Genomic DNA, 20,144 nt, shown 5'->3' on the forward strand with positions numbered 1-20,144 from the left:
AAATGACGATAGAATATTAAAAATATATTGTAACAGAATCTGTTCATGTGCAGCACTTAGCAGCAAATTGTTGGCAGAAACAGAGTTCTAAACATAATTTAGCAGTTTGATGCGAATTGACAGCAAAAATCAAGCAGAATCTGTTGCTAATTTGTCATTAAATTAGGTTACATCGGCAGACTCTACCAGCTCTGCTGGAAGAACACGAGAATGCGGACACAGTTGCTGCTAATCTGCTGGCATATTAGAGACATTTCGCTGATTAGGATTAATTAACATGCACAAAAAGCATTACGATATAACACGCGCTCTATCTTATGAAAATTCTTCACCGATAATAATAACTGCTGCTGTTATTACGTCGTAATCTTGATAATAATTCTCCTATTTTGGGGTCGATGCATCTAAGCACCTTATTTCCAGGAAACGGAGATTCAGTTATACAAATTTAGTATCGATCGGCGGAAGGAAGAATTGGATAATTCAAAAGGGTTATTGGAAACCCGGTTCCAAAAAGGTTGCAAAGTTCATACGCAAATCTGCGTGAATTACCTTTAGAGATGGTTTTATAATTAGAGAATGCGAGGTTAATTTCGTTAAGTTCGTGGGCGCGTTAAGACCTTTGCTTTCTAATCTGACTCCCGGAACTTCTTCTGTGTGCGTAAAGTTTACCGCTCGATATCTAAGTTTGATTCTACTCTTATCGTATTCTACTCGAGCGGAATGTGTTTTTGTATTCCCTAAAGCCGTTTTCGCAGAAATTTGCCCGTTTCTCTGCCCGCTTGAATATTGCAAGATTGATCGTTAAGCATTCACTTACGTTGCTTACGGAAATTTTCGATTTACGTGACCCAATTTTGTACAATATTTACATACAATTTGAGATGTATTACCCAAATTTTGCAATCCTCCCGGAAGTGATATTATTGCGCATATTATTGCGATCTTGATTATTCGACGAAATATTCGTTCCAGTTGAATTCGTGTTGGTTAAAAATAATGTTTTGTTTGATTATCAGTGATGTCACTGAGTCTACAACGGTCAGCAGTGTGCTCGATTTTAATCAATTGCAAAATGCAATTACAAAAATCAATATCAATACACAAAGTCTCGGCAAGCATCGCTTCTGTCCGTTTTGTACACCCTTAATGAGAATCGAAGGAGTTCTGTGCATACCACGATCGGTTCTGAAGACAGCATCACCACTTAAGCAAAAGCTTCGTGGCAGAGGGACGGCAAGAGGAATGGAGGATCCTCGAACCGTTTTGTTCGAAATGAATACTACCCTTTAGAAAGTACTAGCAGCACAAAACTCGCAAGCTGTAGCACAGTTACATTATATACAACGAAAGTCGAAATTAAACTTGAGAAACGCGAAAATGAAGGGTCGAAGAATGCGAGAACAAGGGTTGAGAGAATTTCAACACAAGAATTCGTGATAACCGGTAAGAGCCAGTGAAAAATGGTTCAATTGCTAGGCAACTTATTCGTCGACATTATTAACGATCGCATTAAGAGAAACGTGAAAATTTTCTTCTCGGAAACTAATGTAAAATTGTTTTAATATTAAATATTTATGTTAACTCTTCAAACAAATTCTACAAAAATATTTATATATATGGTTTATATATATATATATATATATATATATATATATATAATAAAAACGTTTTGAAGTTATTAACTCTTGAAAATTATAAAACATTTATAAAAGATTCAGATTAAACCTTCTAACAAAGGAGAGCCAAGAAGCCACGTATCCCCACCTTTCCTCTACTAAAAATCAATTCGGCAAGAGTAAAATTTAAGGAAACCTGTTTGCAACACACAAAACGTATAAACTGTATAAACCAAATCACAAAACAATTATTTTTAGTTGCTGATAAGTAATTGCTTTTAATAATTTATTAAAAATCTAATAAAATCTTTCTCTATGTGTATTTTAATTGTAGAAAAAGATAATCATAATTCTGTTATTATAAAAAAATTATTTTGTGTTAAAAATACCATGTTTAATTGGTAAAACAATTGTTAAAATATTTTTCTGTTAAAATCTTCCGTTCATATTTATATTCTTCTCAACCGAGACAAAACTCTCGCTATCGATTTGTCAGCATTTCTTTTAGAAATAATTACAACTGTTAGGGATTTTTAGAATTTTTGCTTAATATAATGACTGAATCGACCATCTGCTTACCATACCACTTGCACCAAATGTCACTTTCAATCTCTTGTATTTGACATATAGTGTTTATAACAAACTGTTATGTGAACATTTCATAGAGCATAGAAAGTATTACACGTACAATAAATAAAACATTCCAAGTAAAATACAGAAGTCACAAGGATATCATTTGTAACGTGACGACATCATGATGATTTATAACTCTGCATTCTATTTAAGATATAAATAAATTTTATAAAAACAGAAAACTAACATTAAATAAATAATATAGAAGGTTTCCAATACTTCACCTACATGTCACTTTATTTTTAGATAGTATTTCTTAAACAAGAGCTAAAACTAAAACTTTAAAAGCTTAAATATCAAATATAAAATCAAATAAACTATCAATTAATATAACAATTTTTATAATACTGTTTCATAGTCTGTAACAATATTTTCGCAACATAATCAAAGATAAATGTCTAAGAAATTAGACCCCAAAGCTGGTATAATAAGCTTATATTTTTTTTCTTTAACATTTATTTAAAGATTAAATTATTTACAGTTTTTTTAAGAAAAAGTAGATCTTAAAGATGAGCATCAATATCTAGTTACAAATTGTATTTTCTTGTTGTAAGTAACAACATTTATTTCAGATAATGTTTATTTTACTTAATAATTTAATAATTTAAAATTTAATTTTGTCTTTTTATTGTCTATGTACAAAGCCAAAAATATTATTTTATTTTTTGTGTGCCAAATTAACAATAAAAATGTAAATCACATTTAATCGTATTTCAATCAGTTTATATAAATAAATTTGCTCATTTTATTTATTAATATTTCTGAAATTTGACCTGTAATATAAAATGTATTTTATATTACATTTTTTTTTCAACTATATATATATATATATATATATATCATATCATATCATATTATATCTTTATTATATCTTTTTTAAACTGTCTTATTTTTAATCTTTTTCTTGTTAATACCAAAGTTATAGCTAATATGTTTCTTAAGTCAGTTTTGCTTAAATTAAGTCTGAACATTTATGTTGGAGTAATATTAACTCAATTTAATATTAATAAAACGAATAGTCCACATTATCTTTACCCTACATTCGAAGTGTATAAAGTTTCTTGGCGTAACCTCGGCGCGGCTAACAACGTGCCAGCAACAAAATTCGCCACGTAAGTAAAGAAAGTTCCCGCGGGAGTGATCGCTATCTTCGATTCACCCTTTCCTGAAATCAGCGTTTTCCGAAACGCAATCTCAGAGAATACTCAGGCTCAGACGTCTATCGCCGTCACACATATATCGCTTCGATACCCACGCTCGTTCGCAATTGGTATGTAGCCGTCATTTCGGCACTCGACTGAAATTCTCCGTGCTAATTAGCATTTGCAGCTCGTGGCGCGATTAATCGCACAATTCGGCTGTAATATTCCTGAACGCTACGTTATTTGCTTTAACGCTTCGACGTGCCGAAGTTATTGCGAGTATCTCGGGAGGAAAAATTACTCGCCCGAGGATAAAATTCTTAACATACTTTTTTTCTAAAAATATATATACGTATCTTCGCTATAAAGATTTCGAATATAAAGCGGCGCGCCTCAGCTCAACTTCCCTCATTAATATACGTCGAAAGTTATACATTATTAGTGCGCCAACTTAACGCACACAAAAGTGGAGTTGATTATCGCGCGCTTGATTACGCCTATTATTGAGATCGGCAGTGAAGAACCGGTGCATACCCCACGGTTATCTGCCACGCGTGATTAACAATTCGAGTTTGCAACTTCGTTAGGTAACCGGCCCGTTTTACGAGCGCTTCATTAACAATTCGCTGGAAAAGCAGAAATGAGAATTCGCGAGGGAGGAGCGGAATGGACGGAGGGGGGCGATGTCCCCCGCGTCTCGGCGTCCCCGACCTTTTATTCGTCCCGCGTGATGCGCGAGCGATTGCGTTATCGCGCGACTAAGAAAAAGAGAGACACACGTAACGGACGTAACGAAAAAGCGGCGCACGTTCGGGTAAACGATAAAAATTCGTGCGGAAACCGTTCGGAGTTTCCGTTGTCTCTTGCGCTTTTCTTTTTTTTTTCCCTGCCCGGTGCAATGAGCACAATATATCGGGGATTTGGACTTTAACGATTTTCCAGCAGTGGTATTTCGCAGTAGTTTGCTCTCGAATGTTGTGCACGTTCAATAAAAGGGGAAAAAAAGCGCCAGCAATACGCGCGCTTGTCGAGGAAATCTGTGCGGCTATCTTACATAAAGAGAAGGACGTTATTTTAATATTTATTTTCTTACGTTATATGTGAAAGATAGAAATGGAAATCTGCGGGATTTTTTACTTAGTCGTTTTCAAGCCAACAATTTGAAAACATGAACTATAGTCCAAGCAGTTTACTCTGTCGGTATTGTATAATCAGACGGATGGATAAATGATGATGTGATGGAGTAGAAGATAGTCTTTGGCGTTCCTATGAAATATTAATGCTTCGCACGGTGACAATGTGACGAATGGACCAGGCGTCTCTTTCTCACACGGTTATTGCTATTGTACTGTTATCTGTATATACTATGTGTATATTTTCTGCCCCTAAAGTAAATTTCGTACTCCATCGAGCGCAATTAATTAACTTTAAATAAATTTTACTTTCATGAAATTTGAGTTTGAAGATTTATTATAAATATTGATAAAGGCATATAAATATTGGGAGTCTATATAACAATTATTTTAAAAGTGTCAGTCAATTATAGGTCACTTACAATTAAAATAATTCTCATTAATTCGTGTAAATTGAACAAATTTTTTTAATTAGTTGTTAATGTAAACAATAAATATTATAATTTCAAAGAAAAGCTTTAATTGAAATATTCAAAAACCTCGAGGATTCTCTGAAATCTCAGGAGAAATATGGGACCCTTGACGCGACAGATCGTCGGATCCAAATCTCGAGTCTGATTACATATTAAAGATCGAAATTCTCGCGGGAGGTATTAGCGAGGTGAATCGGTATGACGACCGATAGTAAAGTAATAATAACAAAGAATCAGCGACCGCGAAGAAAACCGATATAAATTGCGACAGTTCCCTTATCCATCTTCCATAACCGATATCTCATCGTTTCCGTGGAAGGTCGAATCCTGACGTCTTTCGTGTCGCGCATCTCCTCCACGGCGACGCGTAACTGCACATCTAAGGGGAGATTTAGGGATTTCCCTAGCAAAGATGCTCGATCGCATTTGTCAAAAAGGAGTATTCCATAAGAAGCATCTTTCAATTGCGGAAACGACTGTTTTTTACAGAAAATCCGATCACAAGGAAAAACAAGATGTGCGGAAGTACAAAAATATTAAAATAATTGCTAACTTTTCTTACTATTATACTAATTTACAAAAATATAGAAATATATAAAAAAATATTGTTAAAAATGCAGACAGAGTGTCGCGAAATCTCCAAAGGTTATTCTTAAGATAAAAATAAAATTCTTACAATGATTTTTAAAAGAAGCTATAGCTTCTCCTAAGGCAGCATTCCTTTAGTTTTTGGAAACTGTATAAATATTGTTACACTAGATTAAAGAAATCCACAGTTCATACATTCATAGAGTTTTTTCCTAGAAAATCTAATAAAAATGTCAAACCTAATCTAATCTTTATATATAGTCACGCTGCATATTGCATCTTACAGCATAATGTATTTTTGTAATCAAAAATTGAGATCTTTTCCTCAACACTCCAAGCTTTTTAAAAATGGAATACGTAAATACTGGTGGGCTCTTTAAGATTTTGAGACACTTCCATGAATAAAAATCGATCAGACACGAAATACTCATAAATGTACTAAGAGAGATTTAATATTAAGAACAAAAGAGAAGATAAATGTAAAATGTTATAAAATGAGTAAGTAGTAAATGTAAAATTTCAACAAAAACAATTCCAGAGTTTGTTTTCTTTTTTGAGTCCTTAAAATATTAATCAAAATTTATAATTTTATTTCTTGTATCTATTTACTTCTCCTGAGAAAAATTGCCATAGTTACGGAATGATCTGAAGATAAATCTTGTTTTTTAATTTGCGAAAATTTATCTTTTTGAACTTGTCTGGTTTTTGTAGGATACCTATTGTTAAAGAGAACAATTATCCCAGTATTGGCTGTAAAAGCTGTGGTTGAAGAAACATCCGGTGTTTTCGGAACCGTGTTTTGTATCATCCTATTTTATATAACATGTTTATTGAGCCAAGCCTCTCGATTGATTAATGACTCGCGCATCGAGAATTTCATTCAGCCTAACAGCGAGAGGGTGGGCGAATGGGTGGAGGCGAGGCAAGCGAAGGGCAGGGGGTGAAGAAGAGAGAGCAGTACTTCGAGCCAGGCCGGTTAGGGGCGCTACACCCTGCCCAACATGGCTGTCGCGGTCTGATACTTCGCGCGAGTCACCACGCATCCGAGCGCTCGTGCCATATCTGTTGCCAGGGAAATCCAGCGATTCGCGTAAGCGGAAAAAATCACGTGAGTACAACGAGACGGCGACGAGAAATCCGGCGTCGACGTTACATTCGCGAAGATCCGTCGTCGAGACGAAATTTTCGCGTTGAACGAAACGAGTGAAACCCGACAACGTACAGCTACCCTACGTGCGAGTTTTGTACGGTACGTGTATGTGTGTACGTGCGTGCGTACGTGTGCGTGTATGTGTGTGTGCTGTATGTGTGTGTGTGCTGTATGTGCGTGTGTGTGTGCGCGCGCGCTCGCGCACGCGTGTGATTGTGTGTACGTTGTAACCCTTCTATGTTGTACAATTGCGTCGGTGTCTCGAGACGCGTGTCTCTACAAGCCGCGATCAATAAAACGATGGCGGAGAGAGCGGATTGTTTTGACACGTTTGTGCGTGTGGTTTCCGCGCGCACCGGAAGAGACGTATACCACCCCGGCATGCCGTTTCGCGTACACGTTTCGTTTCGCAACCGCCCCCTTCGCACATACGTGCGCCACCAACCTCCTACGCGCACCTGTCCCTTTCCGGAAGTGATAATCTGGTGTCTGGCGTTATCCGCCCCGCCGACGATGTCCCACGAGATGTCGCGCGTCGAGAGATTGATAACTTCGCGTGGACGTTTCCCCACGTTATCGTTTATCTATTGGACCACGCCTGGGCGGACGCCTTGCGATCCGGGTGGCGATGTCCTTGGAAAAGTTCGAGGCGTCGAACGTTTCGTTGCGCTTCCCCGCCTCTTATATATGAGAGTTAATAAAAAAATAATATTACAAATATAAGTCACGCGGCATTGTGTGGAGAACACGTGTGGCGGACGGCAGGTTTACTTACGTTTGCCAATGTCCGCTCAGGTCGCATTTTTTATATTTTAAACTTTCGCAAAACATGCATTTCGTGCCGTGTGAGCGAAGAAGAGCAGGAATTCTCGTTTAGAGTTGGAATGTCATTTAGTCATTTATCCATTTTAGCAGAATTACTTCATTTCGTTTCATTTGTGAAATCGCAACACGCATAAATTTGACTTGAATAAAGCCGAACGTGTTACTCATCAACCATCGAAAAGGGGAACGCGAACTCCATCCTTCTTAACCCTCGTGATATCGACTTAGAATGGCAAATACACTCACGTTATTATTATTTTTATTATTATTATTACGGGGTTTATATAACAAACTTTTTCCTCGGTCATAAAAAACCGATAGAATAATTTCATATTAATTATGATTTAATAAAAAATAGAATAACTTTTCCGTGGTTTTTTTTTCGACTTTTTAGCTAATAAAGGAAACAAATTACACGTTTTTTTCGATTATAATTATGATCCTTCTATAATTATTTTATTATGTCCTTTTATATTTCTATTTCCTTTGTGTGCAAAAGAAAAAATAATTAATTTACGTAATTAAAACTAGAAATAGCAAAGGATGTAGAATTACTTATAAACTTGATAAATCAGAAAATATGTACGCATATACATAAATATGTATACATAAAATTTTAACAATTTATCTTCACAATGTGTTAAAAATATTGCTTTATCAAAATCACCCTATACGTCTATATTTTAACAATGTTTCTGAAACATTGTATTGCAACACGTAAGATTATGCAATATTGTTACAATATGGTTGTAAAGTCTTGTACCGTATGAGTACCGACAAACGCGATTGCGCGGAATTACGGAACCACGCTGTCTCAAATATTAAAGTGGGACATATGTCCAGAATAAATTGAAATTAATCGGTCCGTCGTATTTTTCATTTTTTTTTTTATTTACAGAGCCGCGAGTAAACTGTCTCTGACGCGGACATTTGCATTATGCGATTGCAAAATCTGCTTTGCATTAATGTGTCACAAAAATGCGAGATGTACAAAAGGGATTGTTATTTCACCCAAAATAATATCAGAAAGATTCCTGCGTAAGTTAAGATTAATAACGATCGAAGTGAAACTAACGTTACGTTTCGTGTACGCGATATGGTTGCTCGTCGCGACATAGAGCTGAGCTTTCTCTGCGATCATTGAAGCATGTCGTACGGGTAACACGTTCTGACAGTGACAAAAGTGCAGCCAGAAATTCGACGAATGACCCGCAAACTTTTCAGTCTGAGGCGCTCGAGAGCGTCTCGAGAAACTTCGACGTGCTTTTCACCGAGATATCCAGTTACAAGCGATAATGCACCCTCGATATGTATTCCTGACACGTATGATGGCGGTAGAATAGTGCAAATACGAGTGGTGCATTGAATATTCCGTGCGCGAATATCTCGACGCAATAATTAATGGAGAGCAATTTCTACTTTCTTGTTTGCGCCAAAGTTCTGATGTGACGAAATAATATACGATACGCTAAAAGATATGTAATCAATCCAAATAAAACATATTCAGATTGTTGATATATCGAATTTATAACACCCAATTATCATCAAGTTTCGATGATAATTGATGCACTGACATCAGATCTTTGAAGATTATCCAATGTCGCCATTAAATCATTCTATGATTAATGTACAAATAATTAATATTTTAAGTTCCCAAATTATATTTTTCTTATAATTTAATGTTAACAAAAAGAATTTCATTGTGCGTTTGTTTATTTTTCGTACAGAAAATTACTCTTCCTATAGAAAGAAAAAATAATTTTTCCTTTCTTTTTCAATACAAAAATACAATACAAAATATAGAAGAAATGAGAAATTTTTTTATCGAAAAAGTGATTTATGTAAATGGTTTTTCGTAATTTTCAAAACTAATCTCGAGTTATTGTTTGTTACATTCAAAAATTACGAGATAATCAAAGCTTGGAATTATATTCTAGAACATTTCCAAGTATTGCCACGAAAGAACCAAAGCCTATTGAAAGGACGCCATCAGTCGCCATCTTACTCAACAAAGTCGATACTAGTTCTCATAGATTTTTCTCCTCGGAGCCCTTTGATGACGATGTGTATCCGATTTCACCAGAAGATACCCTCCTTTCTTTATACTCTTTGATACACAGTGATCAAAATTGACAAGGCTGATCGGAGAGCCGGTCATCAAAATTCTTCATCAGAAAAGTATACGCTCTACGACATGCTTATCCAGTTACAGTGTTTGCAATTCTGTCGATATTTTATAATTAAACGGCGTCTCTGTTCACGTTGCGCGAATAATATAACGTTGGATTTTAGTCGTCGACCGGTGGAACGTCGTAAAAGTTTCCTATAATTTGTTGGCCGGTTTTAATAGACGCTTCTATCACTTCTTCGGGTGCTTTTACGCTTCTTCCATTTTTACTGCACACTCTGTCACATTTATTATTTATATGTTCATTATCTACTTAATTTATTATCTACTTCATTCAGTTCAAACGGATCGTACACTTTAAGAAAGTTATAGATAAATTTATAATTTATGACGATCCTCATAATTGTAAGGCACATAATGAATGTTGATAGTATCCTCAAAAAAAAAAAAGTTTAAATATTCTTGATACTTTCCTTTCATACATATTTCACTCGCAAAGAATTTTTGATGATTAAAAAAATTATTATTAATCTTCTACCTGAACGTTTTATTTTATTTCTAAAATATTTACCATTTTGAGTATTAATATTACATTTTATAATATTTTAAGACTCCTTGTTTCTTAGCCCGAGAACTCCGTGTCGACAATGACGACACAATCATAAATGGCAAGAATAAGAGCTATCACCTGCGAAACGTGACGTGCTGACAATCCAGTTTATTCTTGCATTTTGTTATTCGTTTTGTGCTATTGCTGTAACGTATGACGTATTTGCAAGACTCCTAAAATTACCCGAAAACTAAGATTAGTAAATAAAACATGAAAAATTCATTTTCCGCTCCTTTTGACAGCTGTCCAACTGCGTATTTCGTCATATAACTAGGCTTCGTACGAAACGATTGTATATTAACTGTCAAAGAAAAATATAGCTTTTGGTTCGTATATTAAAAATGTACTAAAGCAATCTGAAACCTGAAGTGTTATTTCATCGAAATATCTTTTTATTTAGAAATGGCACGCAAGAATTCTCAGCATATTTCTCGTCTCTGACGTCACGAATTAAATATGGCTGCGGAGAGTATTCAGGAGTCTTAAATCGAATAAAAATTTATTCCATCAATTTTGCATTATCTGTTCGCTATCTATATTTTGTATTGCATTAAATGTAAAGACGAAATTTACTGTTATTACTTATTTTACTCATTATTAATTAAAATAATTTTGTTTATAACAAAATTTATGTCCCAAAGATGAGACGTTTGTAATAAGTCAATTAGAAATATAAAAATTAATTTTATATTTTTCGATAAAATAATTACAAAAAGAGAGAGAATTATTTTCAAACGCAATATTCACTTGCACGCGTAATCGATCACGCAACTTATCCAGTCAACGATTGTTCTCATTCGTTAACGTATTATGTCAGCGTGTTCTCGACACCCCGGCCCGGAGACGCGAAAAGTTTCAATAGAGAGTATGTGTTTCATGTTGATGGCGCGAGACGTGAGGTAAATGATGTGTGGCGGGCAATGGCGTCCGACAATGTCAAGCATCGATTGTTTCCGAACAGTTCGCGCGATATTTGTCGCTTATTGGAAGCGCATTACAGAGACGTTGATATTTTGGAGGACTATTCATCCAGACGCCCATTAACAGCGATTATTCCGGAAGATTATTTCGCGTTATTTCCGTCGACGTGTGACAACCGATATTCGATAGAAAGATTTTTTTTTTCAGAAGAGAAAAATCTCGTTAGATGAAGTCCACGGAAAACATGTTCTTCTGTCGGATATCGGAATGTCAAATATCCGCCAATATGAATTCTCCATTACATCTAACGACGAGAAACATTCGTCGCGTTCGTTCGATCTCTCTACTTCTCATCGAGAGAGAGAGAAAGTATCGCTCGTATATTTTGTTTTATAAAAAAGGAAAATTACCATTCGTATATTTGTAACGTAAATTACGAGGTTTGAATAAGAAATGAATTATTGGCGCTGTCAAGTTGTTGGAAATTTTCAGAATACCCCGAGTGCGCGATATTTCACTCGCACTGCACAGCTGTCATTAATGCGCCGTCGAGACCCTAGGACACCGAGTGACCCAAATCCACTGGAAATTTTGCGATCGGGTGTCATTGGCATTCCATCGCCGCCGGCGACACAATTATCCCTTACAAAATACGATCCGCGCTGAAAACCCCAATTCGATCGCGGGACTTCCCGTGGGGCATTCAAACGGCGCGTTCGTTTCCCAAACGACTTTTACGGCTACGTCGTCAAAGCGTTAACCGCATTGCTCCCAGCGTGCCGCGAAATAATAAACGGATGTACATTTATATTTTTAACGCTTACGTATTTGAAAACAAACGAGCGGAACAATAGCCGCCACGCTTCGTTTCTCGGCCCTGAAAATCCCGCTTTCTATTTCGACGAGGACGACTTTCGCGGACCCTCTGCTTTTAAAAATCACGAGATTTCGTTTACAGTAGTAAAAGGAAGGGGGAAGAGGGATTAGTTTGACAGGAACACGTGCCCAGTATTTAAAAAACCGACATAAATCCCCGTTTCATCTACACGGCTCCTTCTTATTCGATATGTCACGTCGATTAATCATCACGACAGACGAACAATGATTGCCTTCGTAAATTATTCTTCGATTTGCGCTTCGATAGAATATTCATAAGACATTCTGACGTTCGTTCCGAAAAGTTTTTAATAAAATCGCATAATGTGCGATCGTCGCCTCACCGTCGCGATTTTCCAAACAGTTCACGTCCTCTTTCTCCTACAGCCCCGTATTTACGTTCTGCAATTAGTGCTAAATAACCATCTGCTTGAGAGAAACGACTCACGTTAGGAGGAAAAGATTTTAATTACAATATCTCTCTCTCTCTCTCTTTTTAATGTTATCTCACAATTAGCAATGATAGCTCAAATTCTCTTTTAGTACGTTGAAATTGCTAGACGTTTTTTGAACGCAAGGAAAATCGAGCGTGACTCATGTGATTCAAGTGGCACTCTTCTCGCAATTTTTCCGGTAAAAAGAAGAACGAGAAAAGAATACGAGCGGGAGAATATCGTGCAATCTATAAACGCCGAAACGTATTCTAGCAAGACTGAGATGTAAACACACGGCGTTACTGTAATGGAACGAAAAAACAAGAGTGAAAATGCACCGAGCGGAAGACGAACGCCAACTCCATAGATGTACATACATGAGAGATTGCCAAGAGAAAAAAAGAGAGAGAGAGAAAGAGAGAAAAAGAAAGAGAGAAAGAGAAAGTAGGAAGAAGAGAGAAGGGGGTCGGTTGATAGGTATTCCTGGACAGAGATGAAAGTACCAAGGGGTGGATGAAGCCAGCTGAGAAGGAAACTAGGACGAGAGGTGTTGGCCCAGGATGGGAATGCGTTGGTACTAGCTCGGGCCACTGACACGCCGTCCAGTCCTGCGCAGGAGAAGGGAAAGGGGCAGGGCGGGGGAGGGGAGGGAGAGAGAAAGAAGGGGGCGTGGGAGGATGATGGAGGGTGGAAACGCGTGGATTCTCACATCCCTCCGTCGCGCCGAACGATGCAACCTACTTTGTCGCCTGTTTCATTTGTGCGATAAAACGTCACCCCATCCGTCCATCTTATCTGCCGAGCGGTGATTTCTGTCCAGATGGAATTTTTCATCAGAGTTTTACACTCGGCCGTTTGGTCGGACGCGCGAGTTACATTTCGCATTTCCGATTAAAACTTGGCTCACCTCACGGAGCTCACGAATATCAAGCTGAACTCTTTTATGATTAAACGGAATTGATCATGCATAATGAATTACGCTTAATGAGCGAGTTCCTTCAATCTCCGTTGCAATAAAATTTTCGTTTCAGATTTTCTCAATCCCTGGTTAAAGTCGAGGCTTTTAAGCCCTCGTGATTTTTCGTTCGAGCGCAATGGTCTCCGCGTTTTCTTCGCAATTGCACGCTAAAGATCGTAAGTCCGAGGGAAGCGAGAGGAGAAGATTATTTCGAATATCTGCCGAGCGCGCCTCGACAAATCCCAGTAGCGCGACTGCTGACATGTCCGACCGCAAGCAGGCCTGTTCCACTTACGAATACATATCGGAAAACTGGCTGCTCTATTGTTCCCGGACTTTGTCAAGGGCCGCAAGGATCCGGTGACACAATTTGAATGTCGGCGTAGAAGGGCTGGCCTTAGGTGCGACTTACTCCACTTGCACAGAAACCCGCGCGCGCGCGAGAGAAAGAGAGAGAGGAAGAAAGAGAGAGAGAGAGAGAGAGAATGAATGAGAGACAATCGAGAGGTGATCTCTCCGGCTCGGTCTTTATTATCTTATCGATTTATCTAGCAGTTCTGCTCTCAACACGACGACGAAGACCGACACTTTAATCTTCCATGTGTTTATCCTGATTTACTTGCGAGATTCGGAATCTCGTTATCCGCCATCCATCACGCTCAATAATGAAATTCAGTTAATTAATGAACGGCAACTTCAGTCTCGATCCAGATTAAAGTGCTAACGTGCGCACGTGACAAAATCTCTATCGATACAGCAATATTTTAATGGTAATTTAGAGAGAGTTGTCCGATCTTATATTTTATTTGAAGCGCGAAGACGATAAATATTACTTTCGCGATGCCGTCGCGAATCGAAATGACAATATCGAGCGGGCACAACCTGCCAGAATCATCGTTCAGGGCTCCTCGTCCTCGATTCCCACGCCGACCTCTCCTTTCCGGAAGGAGCTTAAGGGCGGGGTTAGCTGTTCGCGTCTGTAAAGTCGGCCGCAAATGCACCAAGTCGAGTGGCGGCGGTACGTCGACCGCCAATATCCGCAAACTCGGTCAGTAGGTCAACGACAGATGCATCCGGTGCAGTTGCGTGATCTCGCGGGTATAGAGTAACGTTCTCGTTCCCGAGCCATCTATTTCGAAGCGAAAAATTCGAAATTGCTATCGATTATCTAAAGAGGGGAACGAGTTTCTATATTCTTGCACGTTGCGCCCCCCCATCTTGTCATCTCATCCCCTATCAATCCCCAGCTTTCTTTTCGTTCTTTTGCTCTTGCACTTGTCTCTAATCCCCGTTTCAATTATTACGAAATTTTTTTTTGCCGTTTGATACAGCTCTCAATTCTTCCCGTCATTTCTTTAACTCAAATTCTTAGGTATTAAACATTCGGAATTGCGTTCTGCGCAGCTATTATTTTCAAAGTTGATTCAGGATGTAGGATATCGAATAATTTCATCCGCCGTAAGAATCCTCGGAAATACCCATTACTTGCGAAACGGCTTCTCAATGAAAAACCCATCTCGCGATTGACTCTCGAATTGAAAGCAAAAAAAAAACCCACGATCTTCCGTCCTTTCCGTAGGCCACGAGAACGAAGAAATTCGTCAAGCTGGCGCCGTTCAAGCTCCGTTTCTCGAAGATGCTGAAGTCGCGCAGCTCCGGCGATAGTCGCAGCGACAGCGTGGAATCCGAGGAACAGCAATCGAAGCAAATTAATCAATCGTTGCCGTCGGGCACAGACGAGTTTGCGGATGCACCCGAGGCGGAAACGGACAAAAATTGTTTGTCGGTTAGAAACGAGCAGCCGATCCCCAGCTCGCCCCCGCCCTCGTACGAGCACGTTCTCGAAGAGGTGAGTGAGAGTGCGCCGCACCTTCAATCCGGGATTTAATTGATATCGCGTGGGATCGGATATTGTGTCGCCGACACGATCAAAATAAAACGCGCGCCCGACATTTTCGACCGAAAACCACGTTTGCGCGACCCACGTTCGATTCCAAGGATTACGCGTAGGAATACGCGGTTAATTAATCCTACGCAAAAACGGAGGGGGGAAGGGAGGGGACCCGCGGAATACGAAGTGCATGGCCCGAAGTGCCCCCGAGGTCGATCGTACCCACGAAATGGCTCGCCGATGGAAAATGCGAGACGCGAGATTAACGGTCGGATGTATGTACATTGGACGTAGATGTACACCGCGTGTACAGCGTAGTCGCCTGTGATCCGTCGTGCGACAGTTCGCGCCACGTTGTCGCACACGTCGCAACGGAACAAACAAGTCGCGTCACACTACAGACTGGCTGTTGCCAGTAGCGATTACTAGCCACGGGCTTGCACTCTCATCAAAGCGTTCCGTGTGCATTCCACGTCTCCTCTAATAATTTTTAATTAACGAATAAGATAGGGCATTTATTTCCTTTCGGCTTTCTACTGAAAAAAGGCTTACATTATTAATACAAATCACTGCAAGTCTTAGGGATTTTCTAGCAATTTTTATATTTGGCATCCAAATTGAACGACCAAATTTTGGAATCTTGGACACAAGGCTTTATTACTCTCGTTACCTTCATTTGTGCATCCCCATCTGTACTATTTTAAAATTAACTCTGCCATATTGAATCCGCCATGGTAGATGTAAAATTTTGAAATTTCGAAACCAGAATTGTAAAAAACGGTTCAAAGAATTATAAAAAATGTAATTTTAATGAAAAAATTTTGGAATCTCGGTCATCCGAAAAGTTTGCCATTCTCTTTCTTTATTCCGTTGATTTTTCAGTTTTTTTCTTAATCACGAAAATTTTGCAATTTAGACACGAATGGAATCGTCAGCCAATGCGCTACGAGAGGCGAGGGAGGAGGAGCAGGTTTCCAGTACAGAAAAGAGCACAGAGAACACCGAAGACGGGGGTGACGACGACGGGGGTGGCGGTCCCGGGGGTGGAAACAGGAAAAAGACCAAAGAACCGAAAATACATCATAAATCGAGCAAAGAGTTCTACAAGGCAATGGCGAAGCAGTGGGGCATAACTTGCAAAATGAGCGATCATTGCAGATGTTTGGATTGCCAGGTAATACGTTTGTAAGGACACACACGTTGCTCCGCTGTGATTCGATATACATATTTCCGAATAGATTCATCGAAGTCTCGAAAATTCGAAATGTTCCGATGATAAAATGTACAAACGTCGAAAATAAATTTCTTTTTGTTTTAAAACTTGGAAACTGACATTAAAAGAGTGAGAAAAATTGAAATAAGAGCTTCATTTTGACGACTCGGCTCGCTCAGTTTCAGTATTCGCGAATTCGTGAATCGTCATCACGCCGCAAAACACCACGTTCTCTCTGTCGCAGAGCCACTACTTCGACTGCGACTACGAGAAGGACGATAAGACGAAGGGTGACGGCGGCCTCAGCGCCGGCACGCCGATGTTCATCTCCGAGGTGATGCACGGCACCGCATGCGCCCTTCTGTAAAGCCGACGCGTTCTTCCGGTTCCGGTTCTCTTCCCTCGACTGGGGGAAAGACGTCTGGCTGATTACCACACGCACAAAACGGCAATCAGCGCCTAAGGAACGAGGGGGAGCTTCTTCACGCATTTATATTCTATACAAAATGCGCGCAGCGCGTCGGTGTAAGACGTCTACGCGTATTTCAACGTAAGAAAAAGAGAGACGAAAAAAAAAACCAGAAGCTACTCACGCGCGCGATGAAATGCAAGGGCCTCGCGTACGATGGTGCAAATTATTTTATGACGTTAGACTACTAAAACTGCGTAGAGCAACGCAGAGTACATCTCAAGACAGGCGCTGTGTATAATTGCGCCGCTCTTGCGCGAAAAAAAAAAAGCAAGAGATTTAGTTTTTCTCCGCGTAAGAGTCGCCCACTTATCGGACATAAAGTAGAGTAGAAGGAGACGCGTTTGAGCGACGCAGCAATTTTAAACAATTCGAGTATTACGCCTCTTCGTCGAGAGGGTTTTCGATCATCTTTCTACACTTTTGAAGAACTCTTTTACGAACCTGAAGAACACTGAACCTATCTAAGAACATAGTGAAAATTTTTCTATTGCCGTGTACTCGAACTGTTCAAATATCGTCTGACGTTCAAACGCGTCTCCGTCTCCCTTACAAATTTATTTTCTCAGCATTCGATGTAATTATGTGTCATACTACCCTGCGAAGAGCCACATTGACTAACGCAACGTTTTGCAAAACCATTTTGTGGCAACTTTGCGAAATTGGCGACGCCAGTCGTCCATCCTTACTGTGACCGGCACTTAAAGACTAAACGTAGAATGTCATCGGAATGCGCTTTATTACTGTCAATTGCATTGCACTCGTTCCAATTGGAATTTTACGACAGAATTTTACGATGGGCATAGAGAGAAACGAAATAAAGCGCCTCAATTCAATATTCAACTTTCATTTTAGACCTCATTGTTTCAGCAATTCATTAACTACGAAATTAATTTTACAATATATTTGACATTTCTTTTTTGAGATACGAAGAAATGGATAGAATGAGATTTTAACTTATATCAAACTCTTAACTCTTCCGTTTATTTATTCATCTGGCATGCGCTCTAGCATATTATATGAAGAAAGAGAATCTCCTCTCATATCAGGGCACGAAAAATCTAATAAAATTCGCGTATATGCATGCAAGGAATCGGTGTTATTTCGTTATTGACATACATTTCTTTACATATTCTGCTGTTTAAAAATTCAAATGATAAAGATCGTCTTACGATTGAAATTGTTTTAACTCGGCTTATGCATTCAAAATACATTCATGGTTATTGAATTCATTAATGTTTCATATAACACTCTAATTACTTTACAGTTTATTACTAGTCGCGCTCAGCAGACAAAGCCGAGGTGAGTGAGCGCTCAGTGAAATTTTATTATAATTAGTTTTTAAATCCAACGAGGAACTAAAAGTAAAAAAAAATTATATTAAGGCACTGAGTGCTTATTGATCTGCTTTGTTGAACGCGCCCATTAGAGATCGTTCCATGTAGGCTTTAAGACCTAAAGTTTAGATTAAAAGATGATAAGAAAGTCGAAACGTATTATTTGTGATCGACCTATTTCAATCGGCCGTTTTCCAACGCGAAATTGTTCGTCCAGTGTTGGAGCTTCCAAGTCTGTACACTTTTTAAACTTTATAATTTCATTGTAAAGAGTTTTTGATATTACGTATACTATATAGATATCAAGACTAATTTGTACACGCAAAAAAATACTGCACTGAAAAAAAATTTACTAAATTGTAATAAATATTTTTTCAAATAGCACCAAGCGGAAGTTTTTGTAAAAAATAAATAATATTTATTTTAAATAAGATATTATTTTCTATAATTTAGAAAATGTATTATACATTTTTCTTAGATTGATAGAGAATGTATAATACATTTTCTAAATTATAGAAAATAATATCTTATTTGAAATAAATATTATTTATTTTTTACAAAACTTCTGCTTGGTATTATTTGAAAAAATATTTATTTCAATCTAGTACATTTTTTTCAGTGCGTATTTAAATATTAAATGCTTGTTTCAAATATTTTATAAATTTATATATCTGCAAAGCTATTATTATAAATTTATCATAAGCATCAAATTTATTCAAAAGTATAATATTCTGAATTTTATAATTTTAAAAGAAGAAAAGCGAAAAATAACTAAAGACATTTTTCTATATGTCTATCGTTAAACGTAGGCCACCATCATATAATTGCAGAATAATAGGCGCGTTTTCCGTATCATTCTCTCATGTCAAATGGAAATAATCATACGAGTAACAGCATTCACGTAGAAAGGACTCCAATCCTTCGTAAAGTTCTTCTAAAAGAAACGAGTGTCTTGAGAAGCGCAAAAGTCCCCAGTTTTCGGGAAGATGAGTAGTTGAATAACTAACAATGTTTAAAGTAGTGATTTTCCGTGACGATATGTTCGAAGAAATCGAAACTCATGAAACACATGAAAGTATTTTAGATGATATCGCCGAATCCGCGAACTCAGTGACATTAATCGCGAACCCTTGGCGGAAAGGGAGGACGGGGGGGGAGGATAAGATAGCGAAACCGTGATCAAAGAAGAATTCCAGCGAACATAAAACAGTACCTGCCTATACTTGTTTCTACAAGGATCATTTCTTTTATATCTCGCGGAAGGAGACAACTTACGCAGACTACACACGCGATATTGCCGCACTTCTTTTATACAGAATGTCCCCGAAATACTCCAATATTCCAATCGCTATCATTTTAACCAAGCGAGATCTTCTGAGGAGATCATCTTGCTATCTTTCATTAAGTGCACAAATTAATTCGGTACCTTTACATTCGATGTCTTATAACTCCATTTTAATAAAAAATATTTTTTTACTCTTTTCCAGTTTGCAATGTGTCTCTTCGTTGTCCAAAATCATTTTGACGAAATAGACATCACAAGACAACAGTAAACACAATGCCTGTTCGGGAAGCAGTATTTAAAACATTGTATTTTTTGTTATTTTATTATATAAACAAAATAATGCTGCCAAAGTCTTGGAAATGATTTGTTCTACTCTGGGTAATAATACTGGTAACTCACAGAACGTGCAAAAAGTTATTATCAGAGATTTTGGAGATTTTATCATATACAGCAGAAATA

The 20,144-nt window shown here is 38.1% G+C and overlaps 1 protein-coding gene across 2 annotated transcripts; it reads left to right on the forward strand.

The window, feature by feature from the left end:
- The first annotated feature begins 6,480 nt into the window (after positions 1-6,480).
- On the forward strand, positions 6,481-17,899 carry LOC105840058. 2 transcript variants are annotated; one of them, XM_012686791.3, is made up of 4 exons: positions 6,481-6,696; positions 15,070-15,339; positions 16,298-16,555; positions 16,839-17,899. In XM_012686791.3, exons 1-4 carry the CDS (start codon positions 6,496-6,498, stop codon positions 16,959-16,961), a joined length of 852 nt encoding a protein of 283 aa, XP_012542245.2. In that variant the 5' UTR covers positions 6,481-6,495; the 3' UTR covers positions 16,962-17,899. The 2 variants fall into 2 exon arrangements, with proteins under 2 accessions (XP_012542245.2, XP_036150906.1); XM_036295013.1 differs by lacking the exon at positions 6,481-6,696 and adding an exon at positions 6,703-6,837.
- Positions 17,900-20,144: the final 2,245 nt, after the last annotated feature.

This window comes from Monomorium pharaonis, unplaced genomic scaffold (assembly GCF_013373865.1).
Source record: "Monomorium pharaonis isolate MP-MQ-018 unplaced genomic scaffold, ASM1337386v2 scaffold_576, whole genome shotgun sequence".
In the NCBI taxonomy this organism is placed as follows: Eukaryota; Metazoa; Arthropoda; class Insecta; order Hymenoptera; family Formicidae; genus Monomorium; species Monomorium pharaonis.

Bases quoted from the DNA above. Each gene is read 5' to 3' on its own strand.
- LOC105840058 (XM_012686791.3), top strand. From the start codon at position 6,496: ATGGGTGGAGGCGAGGCAAGCGAAGGGCAGGGGGTGAAGAAGAGAGAG. The intron at 6,697-15,069 runs GTGAGTACAACG...TCCTTTCCGTAG, and splicing joins GCGTAAGCGGAAAAAATCAC to GCCACGAGAACGAAGAAATT. The intron at 15,340-16,297 runs GTGAGTGAGAGT...TTTGCAATTTAG, and splicing joins ACGAGCACGTTCTCGAAGAG to ACACGAATGGAATCGTCAGC.